This window comes from Aegilops tauschii, chromosome 2 (genome assembly GCF_002575655.3).
Source record: "Aegilops tauschii subsp. strangulata cultivar AL8/78 chromosome 2, Aet v6.0, whole genome shotgun sequence".
Classification (NCBI taxonomy): domain Eukaryota; kingdom Viridiplantae; phylum Streptophyta; class Magnoliopsida; order Poales; family Poaceae; genus Aegilops; species Aegilops tauschii.
Window position 1 is genome coordinate 417318628 of NC_053036.3, and position 21975 is coordinate 417340602.

Here is a 21975-nt window from a genome sequence, read left to right on the forward strand (position 1 = left end):
AAGACATTATGAATCTTGCGTTGTTGGAGATGTGCGCTACAACACCCTTGCACGCGACGAAGGCGGGAAGACACAAAACAGTGCCATCATGAGCACGGATACGTACGGCAGAGAGACAACTGAAATGTATGCTAACATAACAGACATTGTTCAGTTGCAGTATATCTCCAGTTTCGAGGATCATCGGTGTGTGGTTCTATTGTGCTGTCGTTGGTATAACCTGTTTTCCAGGATCGCAAAACCAAGAGATGATGATTATTTAAAATCCATCAATGTCAAGGCGGCGTACCAAACCAACGAGCCTTTTATTTTGGCAAATCAAGCAACACAAATATTTTTCTTGGAAGACACATTTGCACGTAGCGATGACTGGAGAGTATTGCAAAGGTTTGAGCAGAGGAATTCGTTTAATGAAGTTGCACAACAAGATGATGCTTACACTGCTCCTGATGTACAAGATTCCACAGATGTTCCTAATATCTTTGAGAACCATCACGTCAATGACACTGGCGAAAAGATTGCCTGTCGTGCTGTGGACATACAAGAGTTGATCAATAAGAAGCCAACGTTCGAGGACATTGAGGATGAAGAAGAAGATGACACTCTGGGGAATTATGATTCAGACTGATACACATGGCGAAGATGTTGACACTGCTGCTACGGATGATGATTAGATTGCTTTTGTCATATTTGCCTATTAGAAGACGTTCTTTTATCTACTATGTGAAATTGTGTTTGCTATGACAACTGAAATCTGATGAACGTGTTGTTTAGTATTTTGCTGTGTGAACATCATTTGTTATGTATGTTCATTTGTGTTTGGTGATTGTATGACGACTAAAACATGATGACATTGTTGTTTAGTTGTACTCATATTTGGCTGTGAAACTTGAATTTGATGACATAGTTTGTTGTTGGACTGCAATTTGCTCGACGTCTTCGAATGGGAACAAAGCTGACTCGACAGGGCCTCTGCTAATTTATTTATTTACTACCAAAAGGGCCTATGCTATTTATTTATTTATGAGCAAAAGGGGATACCCCCCCCGGATTTCTGTTAACAGACATCATTAGATGTTCACAACACTACGCCCAGCCTGCTACACAGGTTTCATTCATTACTAGTTTCAGCAAAGTGCTCATGTCATAGCCGCTGAATACATCACGAGTGCTACATGCACTACAAATAAAGAGACAATCATCCTACAGAGCACATAGATTTTGCCCATTATCTTCACAAGCTCTTTCATCTCCTCATTGCTGTCAAGGTCGTTCAGCAGCTGTTGCTTGGTCATGATCAGAGGAACTGCATCTTTAACCTTCTGCTCTGCATCTTCCTCTTCTGTCGTTCCTTCAGTTACTTGTCCAACACCCCAACCTGCTGGTATTGTGATTCCTCGGCTAACCAAATAATCAGCGTAGTTGCGTTCCCCCACATCAGCAACTTCCCAGAAATACAAATCACACGAATCTTCCCTTTTCTGCACGAATCAAATTGGAAGATCATCAACCGAACTATTAAAAATATCAGCAACTGAAAGCAGGAGAACAACACTTAAACATATTATTACCCCATGATTCGAGCATTTGTAGAAGACTCGGCCAGGGTTGAGGATTGTGGTTGAGATGCGACGGATGACTCTGCGTGATTTGCAGCAGTGGCACCACACCAACGGCAGCGGGTTGCGATGAGCAACCGGCTGCGGTGCGTGTGCCGGCGGGGATGTAATGAGACCCACAGGCGATGGTACGGGTGGCGACTTGGCGCATATCTGGTTGTTGCCTGCAGAAGAGCAGGTGGACGAGCAGCCAGCGGACATGGTTGCGGTGGCCAGAGCTTCTGATGCTAGGCAGAGTAAGTAGAGAAGAGGAGAAGCGAACGTTGGATATGTCAGTTTCATTACTTGCAGAGTAGCATAACACCATATATAGTCATGGTCTAGGTTTGGATTCGAACCAGCTATAGGAGCACGTCTCTCTTTTTTCTAAAACTCAGCAACGTCTCTTTAGTGGTACACTAGCTTGTTCTGTATGCCTTCTCAAGTCTTTGATTTTCTTTCTTTCTTTTTTGCGAGGAAGGAAGGAGGACAAAATTGAGATTTCCTGGGACTCGAACCCAAACCTCTCGGTTGAAAACCAAGGGTGCTAGTCACTTATCAGGCGAACGAGCGCATTTTCCTCGCAGTTTTAGTTGCAACGCAAGATCGAACGGTCGCAGTTTCGGGAATGTTATTAGGCGAACGAGCCAAGTTTTTCTTTTTTTCCTATATATAAAAAAGTATGCTACTTGGTGTCAGCTTAGTCAACAAGCGATTGTGCCAACCTTGTCCGTTGGATTGACATTCAACGTCTGTCATGTTTCTTCAGTCTCTTCTTCCTCCAACCGCCAAAGCCAAACTAGCGCCAGCGGGACCGCCTGCTCCCGCCTCCCACGGCTGGCTGTGCTGCCGCGCACGCATCGTGGCCACATTGCACCCTAAAACTCTGCGCATCTTCCCCGGCTCCTGTTCGTTCCCGTCCGAGGCCTCACCATCGTCCTCCGCCTTGGTTCGCTCGCCGCGGCACCGCCCTCCGGTGTTGTCAACATGGTCAACAACCGAGAGGAATAAGGAGATGACTGTACATGGTGAGGATGACAGTAGGTACCCAGCAGCGCGCGCAGTAATTTTGTTTTTTCAGGACGGAGAAGGGTATCAACTGGGTTGTTCGGGAGCTGTGGCCCGTCTAGCACATGACCAGACCAGTTTGTTTTTTTCCTTTCTGAAAATGGCTATCCCAGCTATTTTGTTTTTTGCAGAATAACCAACGTAGGCCTACTTGTTTTTCTACGCCCTGCTGGGCCAGAAATCTTTCAAGACGAGGAGGGATGCATTTTGCCCAGAAAATGGGCTATAAGTAATAAGAAATGGGCTATAAGTAATATTAAATGGGCTGTAAAATGAAAAAAAAAAACAGCAAACAGGCAATTAGTTCCAAAATACTTTTTTCTTTCGTTTTTGATATTTTAAATTTCATTGTTTTTGTGCGGGTAAATTTCATTGGATTTAAATTAAGGTATGTTTAGTTTTTAAATTAATTTGAATCTGGCTAGAAATTTCGGGTTGTATGCTGTTTGGGACAGATTTGGAGGCTGACTTGTGGGTCTACTTGGTTGACGTGTATGAAAGGCTTTGTCAATGTTAGTCCACAAACGATTCTAGCAGCAGTGACCGTTGGATGTTAATCCAACGGCTGTGCTGCTTCTTCAATATATGATCTTCTTGCTCCAGCCGCCCAAACCAGGGCTAGTGGGACTGCCTGCTCCCGCCTCCCGTGGCCGGCTGTGCTGCCGCACAGGCCGCACCGCCCCACCCTACTCCATTGCTGGTCAGGCCATTCCTCTACTCACCCACACCTCCTGTTATTTTCCGGCGACGGCAGCCGGACCAGTAAACCCTCGTCCTCCCCACCGCGTGGGCAACCACTGCCGAGTCTTCCCCGGCTCCGTGTCGTTCCCTTCCTAGGCCTCGCCGTCGTCCACCACCCTGGTGCTCTCGGCGCGCCGTGGTCAACGTGGTCAACGAACGATATCCATCGGACGTGGACTGTACGTGGAGAGGCTGACAGCTGGGTCCACGGCCGCACACAAGGAAATGCCTCCTTATTACGCGCAAAATAATGATTCCTCCACCTGACATCTGGGACCCACCGGAAGGACCTCTGTATTTCGCGAAAAAAACATTCCCCCCGCTGACAGGTCGGACCCACCAGCTATATCTTCGCACGCAAGGAAGTGCCTCTTATTACGCACAAAAGAATGAATACTCCCCCTGCTAGCTGGGACCCAGCATAGTGGGAGGCTGACATGTGGGCCTACTAAGTTGACGGGGACGGAGGGCTTTGTCAACTTAGTCAATATGAACGATTCTAGCTCCAGTGACCGTACGATGTCCATCCAACGGCCGTAGTGCTTCTTCAACCTCTGGTCTTCTTGCTCCAGCCGCCCAAAGCAGCGCTGGTCGTGCCGCCTGCTCCTACCTCCCGTGACCGGTTGTGCTGCCGCGGAGGCCTCACCGCCCCCTACTACTCCCACCGTTGGCCAGGCCCTGCGGCGATGGCAGCCTCACACCGCTGCCGAACCAGTGAACCCTCGTACTACTCTCCGCGTGGGCATCCACTGCCGCGTCTTCCCCGGCTCCGCGTCGTCCCCTTCCTAGGCCTCGCCGTCGTCCACCGCCTTGGTGCTCTCGGCGCGGCGTGGTCAATGTGGTCAACGAACGACTTCCATCGGAAGAGTACTGTACGTGGAGAGGCTGACAACTGGGTCCACGGCCGCAGCAAGGAAGTGCCTCCTTATTACGCGCAAAATAATGATTCCTCCACCTGACAGCAGGGACCCACCGGACGGGCCACCGTATTTTGTGGAAAAAAAAACGTTCCCCCCTGACTGCTGGGACCCACCAGCTACATCTTCGCATGCAAGGAAGTGTCTGACAGTCGGGACCCACCTGGTCGAAGCGTACGTAGCGTTGTCATTCTGGTCGCGAATGTGTACGTACATATGATCGATCTGTCTACAGGCTGCAGCGATGAGCCGTGGCCGTGGAAGGAAGGGCACGTGTCATAGTAGAGGCATGCACGTGTCGTAGTAGAGGCGCGCACGTAGCATGTACACGTATGTACAGTGGCCAGGGTGCAAGAACGAAAATACGGCCACGTATGTACATACGGGCGGGGTCTCGAACGCCTACTCGCGCATACGTACGCCCAGGGCTCGTGTACATGGCTGGGTCGGAACGGAGAAACTGTGTCGTCGTCGTGTTCATGGGGAGGCAACGGAATGCGTCGTGTTCACCGGGAGGCAACGGAACGCGTGCTCTTCATCGGGAGCCAACCGGCTTGGACGGAACAGCCGATGGAAACAAGGCCTGGCGTCCCACAGAACGGAGGAAACGGCCTTGTGTTCGACCGGCCACGATCGAAACGGGATCCTGTTCATCAGGAGGGGTCTGGCGTACCGCAAAACGGAGGAAACGGATTTCTGTTGGACCTCCTATGGTCGAAACAGGGTCCTGTTGACTGGGAGGGGTGTGGCATACCGCAAAACGGAGGAAACGGATTTGTGTTGGAGCGCTACGGTCAAAACGGGGGTCCTGTTCATCGGGAGGGGTGTGACGTACCGCAAACGGGACTCCACGGGCTTCTGTTCATCCACCGTCGACCTCCTCCAGCCTCCACGGGCTACTGTTCATCCACCGTCGACCTCTTCCAGCCTCCACCTGCGACTGTTCATCCACGAGCTCCTGTTCATCTAGCCTCCAGCCTCTACCGCGCGCTCCTCCACCGGATACTATTCAACCAGCCCTCTCCACGGGGTCCTGTTCAACTAGCCCTCCATGGGGTCATGTTCAACCAGCCCTCCACGGGGTCCTGTTCAACCACCCCTCCACGGGGTCCTGTTCATCCATCCCCCAACCGGCTCGATCGATCGGGGTCCTGTTCATCCAGCGGCAACACCACGGGGTACTGTTCATCCAACCCCCCACCAGGAACTGTTCATCCAAACCCCCCAACAACGCTCACTGTTCATCCAGAGGCAGCATCGATCGGCTTCAGTTAGCAGCAGTAGCAAAGGAATCACTCGGGTTCAGTTAACCGCAAGGGATCGATCGATCGCTCGGGTTCAGTAACGCGTAGCCTGCAGTGCAATCGCTCGGGTTTAGTTAGAGCCCAACGCCTCGCTCGCGTTTAGTTAGAGCCCAACGCCTCGCACACACGCGCGTACGTACGAGAGAAACGCGCATCGCTCGGCCCCCGACCACCCACCGTAACCGGGAACTCCCCGATATTTTCCTCGCCCTTGCTTCTACCACAGTTTTTTCCGTCATGGACGGCGCAAAGAATGTCATGCAGCTGTGTCTCCGGCCCGCCCAGGACGAAAATCCCATTTTCTGTCATGATCTTTTGTCATAGAAGTAGGACCCACCACATCTATGATGATACCGGATTTTGTCACAATTATCGTCATAGAAGTGTCATAAGTATGACAGGAAAAAATTTCGTTCGGCCCAAAATGTCACGGATGTGTCTTTTTTTTGTAGTGCGCGCCGGACTCTCCTGATTGGGAGGTCTGATTTTCCCTCGTGCACGAAGAGTAACGCCGTCGCCGCGTTCAACACCACCACACCAACCCCCACCACTTCTAGTCGTCATGCCAGATGAGGAGGAGGAGGCTGCCAACTAGGTCGCATTGGCGACGGCCGTGCAGACCTCCATTGAGGAGACCCGGCGCAAGGAGGAGGAGGCTGCCTACCTGGCGAGGCTGGCGGAGGCCCTCGTCCTGTCTGCGGCCGGGTACTATGTGGTTCTGCCGTCGCCGCCGAGGATCCCCGAGCCAAGGCCGAGTCGCCGCCGACCGAGCCCGTGCCGGAGCGGTACGTATGGACCGGTGGGCTGCACGAGTGGGTCAGCGCGCCTCCCGTGTGGCTCGGCGTAACGCCGGCGAAGGAGCTGGCGTACCTCAAATAGTGGAAGGCCCACGCTTGGCAGCGAGCGGGCAGATGGCTAGCGCCTGATGCAGCTCGAGCGCGAGGAGAAGGAGGAGCGCCGTGCCCATGGCCAAGCAGTCTAGCCGACGGTGCAGTCGGCACAACAGGGCGACGTGGCCCGGGCCTAGGAGGCGGCATTCCCCTAGGCTAGCCCGGTGCCGGAGTTGGTCGACCTCACCGGCCCAGGTCGGACGATGAGGACGCCTAGGACAGCGCGCAGCTGCGCAACCTTTTTTAATTATGTTTTATTAATGTCAATGTGGACTTTGGGCGGCATTTGACCGGCTTTAATGTTTAATTATGTTAAGTTTGAACGTGTTTGATGTGTCTCTTTTGTCCGCGCGCAAAAAAGTGGGACAGACCAGCGTTGGGTCCATGTGCGACCCAAATAAAAAAAGGACACTAACGTTCGAGAGGCCGACCCAAACGGACAAAAACCAAACAAAACAACATCCATTTGGGCCAGCCAGTTGGAGTTGCTCTTACCCATTGTGCCTACTTGCTTCTTTTTTCTTTCTTATTTTTCGTCAAAGGTAATGTTTGAAAAAAAAACACAACGTCTCCCCATTCTGATTTTGTTTCTTTGTTTCAGTTTTGTTTGGCCGGTTTTTCTTTGTGTTTTTTCTTTCGTTTTTTCATTTTCTTCTTTTCTTAGTCAACTTTCCTTTTTCTTTTCCTTTCTTAAATTCACAAATGTTTCTTAAATTCGTGAAATTTTCAAATTCCCGATTTTTTATAAATCCATGAACATTTTTCTTAAATTTATGAACTTTTTTCAAATTCAAGAACATTTTTTACAAATGCATGAATATTTTTCAAATCCACTAACTCTTTTTAATTTTTACGATTTTTTTTCAAAATGTGAAAACTTTTTTTTAAATCGATGAACTTATTTCAGATTCGTGATTTTTTGAATATCTATGAAAATTTTCATTTTCACTAACTTTTCCTTACTATCTTTTTTTAATTGATGAACTTCACTGAAATTCAAGACTTGTTGCAATTTTTTCATATTTTTTGAACGTTTTCAAATCCGCAATTCTTTTTACAAATTTTGAGAACTTTTCTCAAATGGACAATTTTTTGAAAATCCATAAAAAATTGATTTCACAATTTTCCCAGTGGTATTAAAACACCGTCCAGTCTTTTTTCACTTCTGTGTGAGGAGCACCAGTGTGGAAGATGATGGTGGGGGATTTGGTTGCTGTGTGTGTGATTTGTCTCATCGAAGAAGAAAAACAAATAAGGATGTACCCACGAGCAGGTCATGTACGCGTGGCTGGACCAAAAGCTCGTAGCTCGCGAGTTCAATGAACGCTCGATAGTTCGGCTCGTTATGCTCGTAGCTCGCTTCTTAATGAACAGAGCCAATCATTGATTTCTGCTCGTTAAGCTAGCGAGCTAACGAGTTTCACGAGTAGCTCGTTAAGCTCGTTAGTAACAACACAACACATATTTTCATCTTACATGACAAACATTTTATAGCACCTCAGCCAATCTATTCAATCTAATCGACATATGAGGCAACAAACTGCTGCATATCTTTTTGTAGTCACCATATTTCATCTTGAAAACCACACCTACACATTCATGATGTATATTGTAACACATTATAATCTGTTAACGAGCGCTCACGAGCTTAACGAGCTTCAAACGAGCCGAACCGAGCCTTAACGAGTACGAGCTTAACGAGCCGAGCTGCTCGTTAATCCACCCACTATGAGGGATAAAAGGAGGGACACGAGCATGAGGCAACCGGTGCGAGCGCCCGACCGGTACCGATCAGGATCCTTTTCCATGTGAAAAAATGCATGTTTAAGTCAGATTTTTAAAAGGAGAGACAAAAGATTTGCCTCAATGATTAACTGAGCGGAAGATAATTACCCAGTTAATTGACGGAAAATCGGACGAAAATCATTACAACATAATCACCTGCGTACTACTCCCAAACCGTTAGAACCGGGCTTAAGTAACTTTTAAACTATAAAATAGGTCTAGTGTCAAAACGCTTTTATATCATGGAACGGAGGTAGTAGATATTAGCTAAATTGTGTCTCAATCATGACAATTATGCAAAGAATGGGTCAAAAACAGCTAGTACGTTATTCATTTCAAAGAAAAAACCTGGGTCAGACGAGCAAACGCCGCTAGTTACTTTGGTCCAACCGCCGGGACCCGGCGAGCGCGAGGGTGACCGACGCTATGCACAACCGAGTAACCGATGCCCAGCAGTACGCCCAGTAGCCCTCAAAAACAAAAAAAGAAAGGAGTACGCCAGTGGGCACCATAAGCAACACGTGGGGACGCAAGCGCCTGACAACCCAATTTTTTTTTCCGAAAATAGAGGATTGTATTAATTAAGGAAGATTATTACAATCCTGATGGCATAAGGTGCCAATTTCATCAGGTCCATAACGAAGCCAAATGGCTGTACGAAGTTCAGAAATACCCATCTGGGCAAGTGCATGACTAGTTTTATTCTTGTTTCTACTCACATGTGCTATCACATGTTCACGTCCAAGTGACAGGAGATGCTTGATTTCACCGATGAGGGCAGCCACTGGAGATCTATTGGTGTCAACATCTCTGATCATGTTTGCTGCAGTAAGACAGTCAGTCTCCAGGATAAACGGCAGTGTAGTCCGTGCTAGCGTGAGGGAAATTCCTTCCATGCAAGTAGCTACTTCCGCTTCAAGGGCACTCGTGCATGTCGTAAGGAACCTACAAGATGCAAAAATGATGGAGCCGTCTTGGTCGCGAAGAATCATGCCTGCATCGCCCGTGCCATCCTCTTCTCTCCAGGCGCCATCGATGTTCAGTTTGGCCCAGCCCTCCGGTGGTTTGGACCATTGTTCAGGCGGTCTGGTGCACTCCGTCCGTTCTATTGGTGACTTCATACGTGAGTTACAACAGCTTGGCTTGATCACCATTTTCCCTTTGGTCACATCATCGTTCGGGTGTTGCTGAATGCAGTACAGACTGTCGATGTAGCTGCACAAAAGTCTGCAGGAAGCTTCAATGGTGGGAGCCGGTTTGTGGTGCACTACTTCGTTGCGGACATGCCAGTTTCTCCAAAGCGTCATGATCATCGGAAGACGCTGCTCATCCATGCAGTGGTTTAGCAGGTGAAGAGCCCACTCCGTGCCCGAATTAAGGACATCCTGAAGACGCGGCATAGACTGGAACTTCGCCATCGCCTGCCATAGCATTTTCACCATCGGACACCTACACATACATGGAATGTATCCTCGAATTCCATGCCACAAAGCACACAAATATTAGTGACCTCCAGTTTTCGTTTGGCTTTATTTTCCATAGTCGATAGTGAGTTTGTGATTAGATGCCACGCAAAAATGCGTACCTTCAGGGGAGCAGGGCACCCCCACACTGTCTTCCAGACGGCACGAGTGCCGTCCGGTGCCCTGCTCATTGCACGAACGTTGGTGCTGGTAGACAACCCAAAATTTTGACCTCGTTTCTTTTTTATTTCCTTTCTCAAGCAGATATTGTATTTTAGTTTTTTTAGGCGATTTTAGATACTATTTAAAAAAGAGATACTGTATTTTAGATACTACTTAAAAAGATATTGTATTTTAGATTCTTTTAGGGGATTTTAGATACTGTATTTTACATACTATTTAAAAAAGAGATACTATATTTTAGATACTATTTAAAAAGATATTGTATTTTAGATACTATATTTAAAAAAAGATATTGTATTTTAGATACTACTATTTAAAAAGATACTGTATTTTAGATATTATTTTAAAAAGGGGAAATCCTGCTCTAAAAGGAGACTTGCAGCCCAGGCCCAGCCTTGCGACTGACCGCCTATATCACAGCTCTGCCCAGCTCTTCTGGATGAGATAGCCGTCCTCTTCTTCCTTCGTGCCTACGAGCGTCGTGTTGTTTTTTTTTTTTTAAACGAGCGTCGTGTTGGCCTCCAATGGCGAGGGCTCCGGTGCTTCCCGCGCTCTTGTGCCTCGCGGTCCTCGCGCTGGCCGGCGGCGCCGATGCGAGGAAGTTGGTCGGCGTGTACGAGCTCAAGAGAGGGGATTTCTCCATCAAGATGACCAACTGGGGCGCCACCATCATGTCGATCCTCGTCCCTGATTCCAAAGGTATCTTCATCTTCTTCTCTCTACCCCAAAAAACAGACAAAAGATCTTGTTTCCATGCCAAGAAAATCATATATGGCTTTATGTGTGATCTTTCTTTCTTGTGGCGTGTGAGACTCACTTACCTCGCACGAATTATTTTGCAGGGAATTTGGCCGATGTTGTGCTGGGCAAAGACACCCTCGCTGAGTATGTTGTGAGTTCACCGAACCTTTTCAAAATTATCTTTTCTGCATTATTCCTTCAGCGTCCGTCTAAAATGTAGATTGCTCACAGAACGAACATTGCGCCGCTCCTCCTTTTGTTTCTTTCCTTTTTCGGTTCATATGAAATCATTTCTTTTCCTAGCAAAGATCGGCCCGATTATTCGCCTGATCTCTCAACTTCATTGCTGTCCTGATGAGACACCACGTTTTTTTTTTTGACACCATGATGAGACACGACGTTTTTTTTTTTGCGGGGGGATGAGACACCACGTTAATTTCAAGTTGCTGTTTCCTCTGGTCATTCAGAATGATAACTCTGCCTTTGGGCCGCTAAATGGGAGGGTGGCGCAGAGAATGGCCAGGGGCCGCTTTGTCCTCGACGGCAAAGTATACCACACGTACATCAACGACGGCAGGAACTCCATTCATGGTATGCATTGTTCGATTGTGTCAAAGAGCTACCCGCGATAACACGCGGTAATTAATTTTCTGTTGTTATAGGTGGCCACAGGGGATTCAGCAAAGTCATATGGACGGTGAAGGAGTACGTCGCCGGCGGCGACTCCCCGTATATCACGCTGTACTACCGGAGCTTCGACGGGGAGCAAGGTAGGAAAAACGATACGACCAAATTCTTTACCATTCAAAAAACCGTCATGTCGTTCGACAAATCAGGATTGCAACCAATTATTAATCAGGATTGCCCGGAGACCTGGACGTGTACGCGACGTACCAGCTGACGAGCCCGTACGAGCTGAGCATCCGCACGAACGCGACGGCGCTGAACAAGGCGACGCCGGTGAACTTCCTGCAGCACGTGTACCTGAACCTGGGCGGGGAGGGCAGCGGCGACATCCTGGGCCACACGCTGCAGCTCTCCGCGTCCCGCTACACCCCGATGGACGAGGAGCTGCTCCCGTCGTCCGGCCGCGTCGACCCCGTGGCCGGCACCAGCTACGACTTCCGCACGCCGACGCCCATCGGCGCGCGCATCCGGCAGGTCAAGGGCGGCAAATTCTACGGCTACGACATCAACTACGTCATCGACGGGGAGGGGATGCGGAAGGTGGCGTTGGCGCGGGACGGCAAGTCGGGGCGCGCGCTGGAGCTGTGGGCCAACCAGCCGGCCATGCAGCTCTACACCGGCAACTTCCTGAACCACACCAAGGGGAAGGGCGGCAAGCTGTACGAGCAGTACGACGGGTTTTGCCTTGAGACGCAGGCGTACCCGGACGCCGTCAACCACCCCGAGTTCCCGTCGGTGACGGTGAGGCCCGGCCAGGTGTACAAGCACGACATGCTCTACAAGTTCTCCTTCTAGCTTTTTCTTTTGAGTAACAGTTCTCCTTCTAGCTATGGCTGCGCTACGGGTAGTAGTAGTACCACCATTGGTTAATGGACCGTAGATGTGGAGGGGGCGCGATTCGTGGGACTGGATGCTGTCATGCGGTGAGCCCAGAACGGCTACGGTGCTTGAAAAATAAAATCATGCGTTTGTGCAGTGCAAACGATCCGCTCAATCTTTTTTTTATCTAATAATATAGCACGGATTGCTTCTGCCTGCTAACCGTCATTAAAAGTGTTTCAAAAATTAATAATATTTATCCCCGCTGCCACCCGTAAGTCAATCAATCAATCAAAAAGACGGAAAAAGAATGCATCTGCCCGTCGTCCGGAAATTACAGCGCTAGCCTGCGCTGTGGCCCTTCTCAGCCGCCAAGAATACAAGGCTGCGGCCAATTGAGCTAACCCACGTTTGTGCATTAAAATGTGTTCTTCCACTTATGAGATAGTCCCACCTCAACCTCTTATATCCAACCCCACCAGTTTATATACATGAAAAACTTGCACATACCCAGGAGCTGGCTGCTGGATGATTACCACCTAGATGGTGATAGAAAGGATATAGAAAGATTCCTATGAGTCCACGACTCCACGAGAGACAGGATGCTATACCTAAACAAGGCAAGATCCCCGGGGGCTAATTGAACTCAGCAACCAGTGCGCTCTGCAGTGTAGACGTGATCCATCGGGAGCAAGAAAAATGAGAATTAAATGGGAATTCAGAAAGGAGCATCTACAGGCCCGACGGATCCTCAGGAGATAGCGTTGTTGCTCACTACCAACAATAAATTGAACTGCAATTTGTTGCGTGTTCGGTCAAATCCGTGGTGGGCTGGCGGCTCTCGGCTACAGGACCATCACCAGAGCCAATTACTAACACATCATGTTTTGAATCGGAACATTGGTGTTGTTTTTCTAAAAAAATCTGACAAAAAGTAGAAGTTATTTTACTGGTGTACTAAGATTTGACGTTCAACGGCCACAAAAGACTATAAGGGAGCAGAGAAAACAATGAAATGTCCGACAGTGCAAAGTGCACGTCGGTTCTACAAGGTCAACATGAGACTATACTCTACCTGCAAAAAAACACATGAGACTATACTCATGAAACGCCTCCATCAGCGGGCAAAGATCTACATGCAGCTTGTTCTTCTGTTTAGAAGTTAGAGCAGTAGATACTCGATCATTTGTATTAAGTTCATTAGTTATTCATTTTTTGGTTTGAATGGTTTACGAACACAATACACGTTCCTCCTAGAATCGTTTACGCCTTCAGAAGCGGGGTTGGCCAAATTGCGGGTTGTGCCATCTATGCAGGAGGGAGCCTGAATCTGCGGCACACATCCTTTTCCAATGCCGATACTCACTCAGAGTATGGGCGGCCGTAAAGACGGGGTTTGATGTACCAGAATTAAACTTTGCGGTCTGGGGAGGTTTCCGCACGGTTCAACATTAGTGGACAACCACTGTCCCTCGCCGCGGTCATCGGAGAAGGGCAGTCTCTTCGCTCCTCATGCTCGTTTGTTGGGAGATCTGGAATGACAGGAACGCTAGAGCTTTCAGAAGCAAGTCCTCCCTGCCTTCTTTGCTAATTAACAGCATCCACCTGGAGACTAAAAATTGGGTACTTGTGGGGGCAAAACATTTGGACACACTGGTGCCGCAAGAGTAGGCTTCCTTTTTCCATTTGTGGAGGTGCTACCTCTTGAGCATGCGTTGGTTTTCCCTTGAAGAGAAAATGATGATGCAGCAAAGTAGCGTAAGTATTTCCCACAGTTTTTGAGAACCAAGGTATCAAACCAGTAGGAGACTACACGCAAGTCCCTCGTACCTGCACAAACAATCAAGAACCTTGCAACCAACGCGATAAAGGGGTTGTCAGTCCCTTCACGGCCACTTGCAAAAGTGAGATCTGATAGAGATAATAAGATAAATATTTTTGGTATTTTTATGATATAGATTGGAAAGTAAAGATTGCAAAATAAACGGTGGAAGAAATAGTAAATTGATAGGAAAATAATATGATGGAAGATAGACCCGGGGGCCATAAGTTTCACTAGCGGCTTCTCTCAAGATAGCAAATTCTACGGTGGGTGAACAAATTACTGTCGAGCAATTGATAGAAAAGCGCATAGTTATGAGAATATCTAGGCATGATCATGTATATAGGCATCACGTCCGCGACAAGTAGACCGAAACGATTCTGCATCTACTACAATTACTCCACACATCGACCGCTATCCAGCATGCATCTAGAGTATTAAGTTCATAAGAACAGAGTAACGCATTAGGCAAGATGACATGATGTAGAGGGATAAACTCAAGCAATATGATATAAACCCCATCTTTTTATCCTCGATGGCAACAATACAATACGTGCCTTGCTGCCCCTGCTGTCACTGGGAAAGGACACCGCAAGATTGAACCCAAAGCTAAGCACATCTCCCATTGCAAGAAAGATCAATCTAGTAGGCCAAACCAAACTAATAATTCGAAGAGACTTGCTAAGATAACAAATCATACATATAAGAATTCAGAGAAGAACCAAATATTGTTCATAGATAATCTTGATCATAAACCCACAATTCATCGGATCTCGACAAACACACCGCAAAAAGAATTACATCGAATAGATCTCTAAGAGAATCGAGGAGAACTTTGTATTGAGATCCAAAGAGAGAGAAGAAGCCATCTAGCTAATAACTATGGACCCGAAGGTCTGTGGTAAACTACTCACACATCATCGGAGAGGCTATGGTGTTGATGTAGAAGCCCTCCGTGATCGATTCCCCCTCCGGCGGAGCGCCGGAAAAGGCCCCAAGATGGGATCTCACGGGTACAGAAGGTTGCGGCGGTGGAAATAGGGTTTGCTGGTGCTCTCGGATGTTTTATGGGTATATGAGTATATATAGGCGAAGAAAGGAGGTCGGTGGAGCCACGAGGGGCCCACGAGGGTGGGGGCGCGCCTCCCTACCTCGTGGCCGCCTCGTTGCTTACTTGACTTACACTCCAAGTCTCCTGGATTGCATTTGTTCCAAAAATAACTCTCCCGGAGGTTTCATCCCGTTTGGATTCCGTTTGATATTCCTTTTCTGCGAAACACTGATATAGGCAAAAAACAGCAATTTGCACTGGGCCTTTGGTTAGTAGGTTAGTCCCAAAAATAATATAAAAGTGTATAATAAAGCCCATTAAACATCCAAAACAGATAATATAATAGCATGGGACAATCAAAAATTATAGATACGTTGGAGACGTATCAGGTGAACAAATTACTGCCGAGAAATTGATAGAAAAGCGCATGGTTATGAAGATATCTAAGGCAATGATCATGAATATAGGCATCACGTCCGTGTCAAGTAGACCGAAACGATTTTGCATCTACTACTATTACTCCACACATGGACCGCTATCCAGCATGCATCTAGAGTATTAAGTTCATAAGAACGGAGTAACGCATTAAGCAAGATGACATGATCTAGAGGGATAAACTCAGGCAATATGATATAAACCCCATCTTTTTATCCTCGATGGCAACAATACAATATGTGCCTTGCTGCCCCTGCTGTCACTGGGAAAGGACACCGTAAGATTGAACCCAAAGCTAAGCACTTCTACCATTGCAAGAAAGATCAATCCAGTAGGCCAAACTAACCCGATACTTCGAAGAGACTTGCAAAGATATCAAATCATGCATATAAGAATTCAGAGAAGAACTGTAACATCCCAAATTTTCAATTTGGAATGTTATACATAGGTCATTCATGCATCTCATATTTTATTGCATTTCGTTTCGCGATTCTCGAAATTCTAAACAACTCAAGGACCCTCGGAGAGAGTTGGGGATTTCACCGTTTTCATATTTGAATTTTATCAAATATCGAAACAAGGATCATTTGTTTTAATTATTTTTCTCTCCAAAAATATTTCATATTAAAATACATGAGAGGAGATAATATGACTTCTCCAAAATAAATGAAATATTGGAGGAAAAATATTAAAATCAAATATTTGGTGTTATTCGGATTTCATTGCAATTTTATTTGAATTAGGAAAAATACACGTTTTTCAAAATTGCATTATAGGCCCAAATAAATGTTCATCTAGTCCGGTGTATTTTTAGAGGACGGGAAAAATTTATTTCAGAATTTTTGGAGTCCGTTTAATATTTCTTTTCTTTCTTTTTATGCATGTCAGGATATTTAAAAAAACCCGACCTAGCGAGGCCGTACCCGACTAGGACTCGCCCAGCCGGCCTTTAAAGCCCGAGGCCGCGACCCCGAACCCACCAGCCCCGCCGCCCCGCCGAACCCTAGCGCCACGCCGCCCGAGCCCGCGCCGCCGCTAGCCCGCACCGCCCCGCCACCTCACCGTCCCACCGCCGCCGCCGCCGGTTTACGCGAGAAAACCGTCCGGTTTTTCTTTCGGTTCGTTCGTTTTTTAAAAATCCTAGATCTGTATTTTAATAGAACGGTTCGGTTTTTTTATCGGTTTAGTTATTTAGCGAACGCCCGTTTGTACGTTCGTTTTAACGAACGGTTTTCGTCCATTAGTCACAGACAGCGAACGTTCGTTCGTTAGCCTGTTCGTCAGTTTTTCTTTTTCTCGGGTTTTTCGCGATTATTTTCGATCGTGATTTCTGATTTGATTTTCGTTTTAGTTTATCTTTTCGCTCGTTTATCGGAAACAGGCGATTCAAGCGCCTAGATCTTCGTCTCGAAACCCTCTTTCCGTTTAACCAACTTAAACAACATTTTGGTACTGTAAAATTTGACTTTAGTCCAGATTAGTAATCGGATCTTGTTTCTTTCGCAGTTTGAGTTTAGTTGCTCCGTTTGATTTGATTCTTTTTGCAAACCGGAGTTCTTAAGTTGAACTTTCTGGTTAGATCTTCTTATTTGAGTTTTACCCGTGCATCTTTGCTTGATTGCTTATGTATGCTATTGTTTGTTTGCGATAGAATTCCCGGAGTGTGAAGCGTGCTACTACGAGTCTCTAGGTTTTGCGGATCGTCAGCAAGGCAAGTAACACATTGATCATACTCCTTTCATACCCAGTTTTTATGCATTAGTTCCAATCCTCAAACACTCCATGATTAGGATGTGATTAACTTGTGGGTATTGGGAAGTAGCCAATGAGGTAGAACCTATTACTTGTTTTATTATCAAACCCTGGGAGTTACTTTTACGTTATGCTATCGCCATGCTATGCTCGTAGACGTGGATTGGGTTGAGTGTATCCATGACAGATGTGAGTTGTTAATTAATGGTTCAACTTAAGGTGGCAACTTTAATACACATCTGGGTGGATTGCTTGTTTGGGCACCTGGGGAATCCAGTGTTGTCCTAGGAGATCCCGGGGATATACGGTGTGATCCTCCTACGGTCCGCCACCCAGGCTCAAAGGGATTGTGAGATTATTCATGCTAGAAACTTCCGTGTGCAACCACAAGCTATTATGGGCTCTAGCATAGTTGAGTATGTTGCATGACCTCTTCCAGTGATAGGCTAGCAGATGTAAAGGGATGTAGGTTGGTACTGTCTATCCGGGGTTAGAGTTAATGCTTCTGAAAGACTGTGTCTCGGTCATCCATTTCTCAAACACCATGTAGTGCGAGAAATCCAACGGAGGAGATCGAGTCTTGTGGGGGAAAGTGCGCAAACCTCTGCAGAGTGTACAAACTAATCATGGTTAGCCGTGTCCCCGGTTATGGACATCTTGAGTATCTAGTACTTGGCTTATCCTATTGTATCTCATCACTCTAATTTAATTTGTTCGGTTAATGATTACTTTAATTGGGATTGAGTTGGTGGAACCTTCTCAATGATGTTTCAACTACCATGATAGTTAAATAAAATCTATTTCTTTGTTGTAGGAAAAAATTGGCTTTTCGCGAAAACCTTATAACTATATAGCCTCCACCAGCCATATATGCATGTAGTGATAGCATTTATCTGTTCATTAGTCTACTGCGTTACATTGCCAGCATATTCCATGTGCTGACCCGTTTTCGGGCTGCAACGTATTATGTTGCAGACTTTTCAGACGAGGAGTAAGGTTTGCAAGGCCGTTGTCTTGCACTCAGCTATGCCGTTGGAGTTGGTGGACTCGCTTTATCTTCCAAGCCTTCCGCTGTTATCGTGTTAGATGGCCTTAAGCCATATTCATTGTAATAAGTTCTCTTTTGAGACATTCGATGTAATAAGTGTGTGATTGCTACTCTGTTATAAATCCTTCGAGTATTGTGTGTGTCGGCATTACCGATCCAGGGATGACACTAAAGCACGGAGACGTGACCGTTTGAGGTCGGGTCGCTACAAGATAGTATCAGAGCACACGCTGAATGTAGGACACGACCACTAAGATAAGCCATTGGTCACTCTTCTCTACTCATTTCTGACTCCTCTCCATTTTCTACTCTTTAGGATGGCGGATTCGAGGAACAAGTTTGCACAACCGGATGAAGACACACCCTTTGGACGACACTTGAAGGAAGTTACTAGATACATAAATATCGGAATACCAAGATTCACCGGGACTTACAACGCCACTTTACCAGAAGAGGAGCGCTGGATGATTCGAGTTCAAGTTCCAGGAAGGACATTCACGCCAGTCACAGATCCCATAGAGTTTTCCTTTGATGCACCAACCTAGAGTCTCGACAAGAGCATGGCAGCTCACATCGCGATGGGACGCATCGGCGAAGTTTACCACAAGGATCTCAAGGATACTATCTACCAGATTTGTGGGCGCCGAGATGAGCAATGGGAGATAGTCAGCACCAGGAAGGACAGGTCCATTACAGCATTCATCCAGGAGTTAAACCAGCACATTCGTCGCCAGGAGAATCAGATGTGCGTAGGCATGATGGATCTAAAGAAGGCAATGACCAGGATCACGGAGCTGGAAGAAGAACTCAAGTCTACACGCGATGGATATGAGGAGGAAATCTCGACACTATTGGAGAAGAACGACGACCTGATAAAGAAGATCGGAGTATTCATGGGAGACCCCGCGCCAGGAGGAGATGACGATGATTCTACTTGCCCGGAGAACTACATCATCATCGACGACACCGACTCCGACCCCGATGATAGTGATGATGATTTTGATGACAAAGCTGGAGCAGACATCATGGAGTCTTCCACCGATCAAAATTTCTAGATGACCACCAAATGATTAGTAGTATTTCCCCATGTATATAGTAGTAGTCCGAGCACTTTAACGATAGCTCTAGACCGTTTGTATGCCCTTGCTTGATTGATTGAGTGATATGATTGTGTTTGTCTCATGTGCATGTGGGTAGTGTTTTCTCACTAGACCTCTTTTCTATTCTAATCTCTCCCCTCTAAACCCATCAGATGCCTCCGAGACGCGACACCGGATTTGTTTTCCCACCGGAGATCACCCAGTTGATCCAGCAGCAGAATGCCTTGATGCACATATTAGTCCAAAACCAAGGCAACAACAACAACAACCCGCCCCCAGTTGACAACTTAGCCCGTTTTCTGAGGTTACAACCGCCGGTGTTTTCCAGTAGCACCGAGCCAATAGTGCGGATGACTGGCTACGCAGGATTGGAAGGGAGTTGACCACCGCTGGTTGCACAGATGCAGAGAAGGTGCGTTTCGCCGCACATCAGTTGGATGGACCAGCAGCCTCATGGTGGGAGAATTACACAGCCACCTTCCCCATAGCCAATATCACTTGGGACCAGTTTCAGCAAGCATTCCGCACAGCCCATGTCTCAACTGGAGCTATGAGCATGAAGAAGCGTGAGTTTCGCAACTTACGCCAGGGAAACCGTACTGTAGCTCAGTATGTGGATGAGTTTAGCAAGCTATCCCGCTATGCCCCTGATGATGTGGCCACAGATGCCGCGAAGTAGGAGAAGTTTATGGAAGGGCCTAATGATGAGATGAGCATGCAGTTGTGGTGGCAACATTTTCTAACTACCAGGAGTTGGTAGACAAGGCTCTTATGATGGAAGGGAAGCAGCAGCAGATTGAGAGCCGCAAGAGGAAGTACAGGCAAGGAAAGTACAATTCTGGAGCTCAGCAGAAGCCTCGTTTAACCCCAAACTCGGGAGGACTTATCCATAACCATGGAGACCACACTCACAATGGAGGAAGTTCCCATAATCACAATGGCCCCAGGAATGGAAACGGGAATGGAGCAGGCAGCAATCAGAACCGCTCTAACGCAGCCACACCCGCCAAGAAGGACCAAAGTCACATTACTTGTTTCAAGTGCGGGAAGACTGGACACTACGCCAACGATTGTCCGGAATTGAAGAACGGCAATGGTAATGGAAGCGCTGGGAAGAAGCCCAACCCTTTCAATAGGGGACAAGTGAACCACGTGAACGTGGAGGAGGTTGAGGAGCAGCCTCATGCAGTTATCGGTAAGTTTTTGGTTAAGTCTTTTGCTGCTCTTGTTCTTTTCGATACTGGTGCATCACATTCATACATATCAAGGGGATTTGTGGACAAGTTTAAGTTACCCACCTTAGCCCTGAGGACATGCTTGCTAGTGAGCTCACCTGGTGCATAGTATATGGCTAGCCGATGGTGCGACCGGATACCCTTAACCATTGGTAGCCATGTTTTCCCGTCAGACCTAATAATTTTGGAGTCACAAGGATTGGATGTGATACTGGGAATGGATTGGTTATCAAAGTATGGGGGAAACATCGATTGTGCCAGTAAGTCGACTTTGCTCACTACCCCGGAGGGAAAAAAGGATTAAGTATGTATCCAGGCACGCGCCGAGGAAGACCCAAGTAAATTCTCTCACGGGAGTTGTTCAGGAGGAAGTGCCTGTTGTGAAGGATTACCCAGATGTATTTCCAGAGGAGTTACCAGGTATGCTGCCAGATCGAGACATCGAGTTTTTGATAGAACTATTGCCAGGCACCGGACCGATATCGAAGAGACCATACCGGATGCCCGCAAATGATCTGGAGGAGATTAAGAAGCAGATTAAGGAGTTGTTGGAGAAAGGTTACATTCGACGAAGTTCATCACCGTGGGGAGCCCCAGTGCTTTTGGTCGAGAAGGAAGATGGATCGTTAAGGATGGTTGTTGACTATCGTGCGTTGAATGAAGTAACAATCAAGAACAAAAACCCACTGCTAATGATCAATGATTTGTTTGACCAGCTGCAAGGAGCTAAAGTGTTTTCAAAGATCGATCTGCGATCAGGATATCACCAGCAGAAGATTTGAGAGAAGGATATACCAAAAACAGCTTTCACCACAAGGTACGGGTTATATGAATATACGGTTATGTCATTTGGACTGACTAATGCCCCTGCCTATTTCATGAGTATGATGAATAAGGTGTTCATGGAATTCTTGGATAAGTTTGTGGTGGTGTTCATTGATGATATAATGCTATACTCGAAGAATGAAGAGGAGCACAAGGAGCATTTGCGTTTAGTCCTCAAAGAACTCAGGGAACATCAGTTGTATGCCAAGTTCAGCAAATGTGAGTTTTGGTTGAAGGAAGTTGGATTCCTTGGACATGTTATATCAGGAGAAGGTATAGCAGTAGACCCCACCAAGGTTCAGTCAGTCACTGAGTGGTTGGCACCCACCTCAGTTAGCGAGATCCGCAGTTTTCTTGGACTCGCGGGATACTATCGGAGATTCATTGAGAATTTTTCCAAGATTGCGAAGCCAATGACGGCATTGTTGAAGAAGGATACCAAATTCAAATGGACGGAAGAATGTGAGGCAAGTTTTCAGGAGTTGAAGAAACGTTTGACTACAGCCCCAGT

At 47.0% G+C, this 21975-nt stretch overlaps 1 protein-coding gene across 1 annotated transcript; it reads left to right on the plus strand.

The window, feature by feature from the left end:
* Positions 1–10329: 10329 nt before the first annotated feature.
* On the plus strand, positions 10330–12359 carry LOC109731789 (uncharacterized). Its single transcript, XM_020290961.4, has 5 exons — positions 10330–10648; positions 10792–10841; positions 11158–11281; positions 11353–11460; positions 11550–12359. Exons 1-5 carry the CDS (start codon positions 10474–10476, stop codon positions 12170–12172), a joined length of 1080 nt encoding a protein of 359 aa, XP_020146550.1. The 5' UTR covers positions 10330–10473; the 3' UTR covers positions 12173–12359.
* The last annotated feature ends 9616 nt before the right edge of the window (positions 12360–21975 follow it).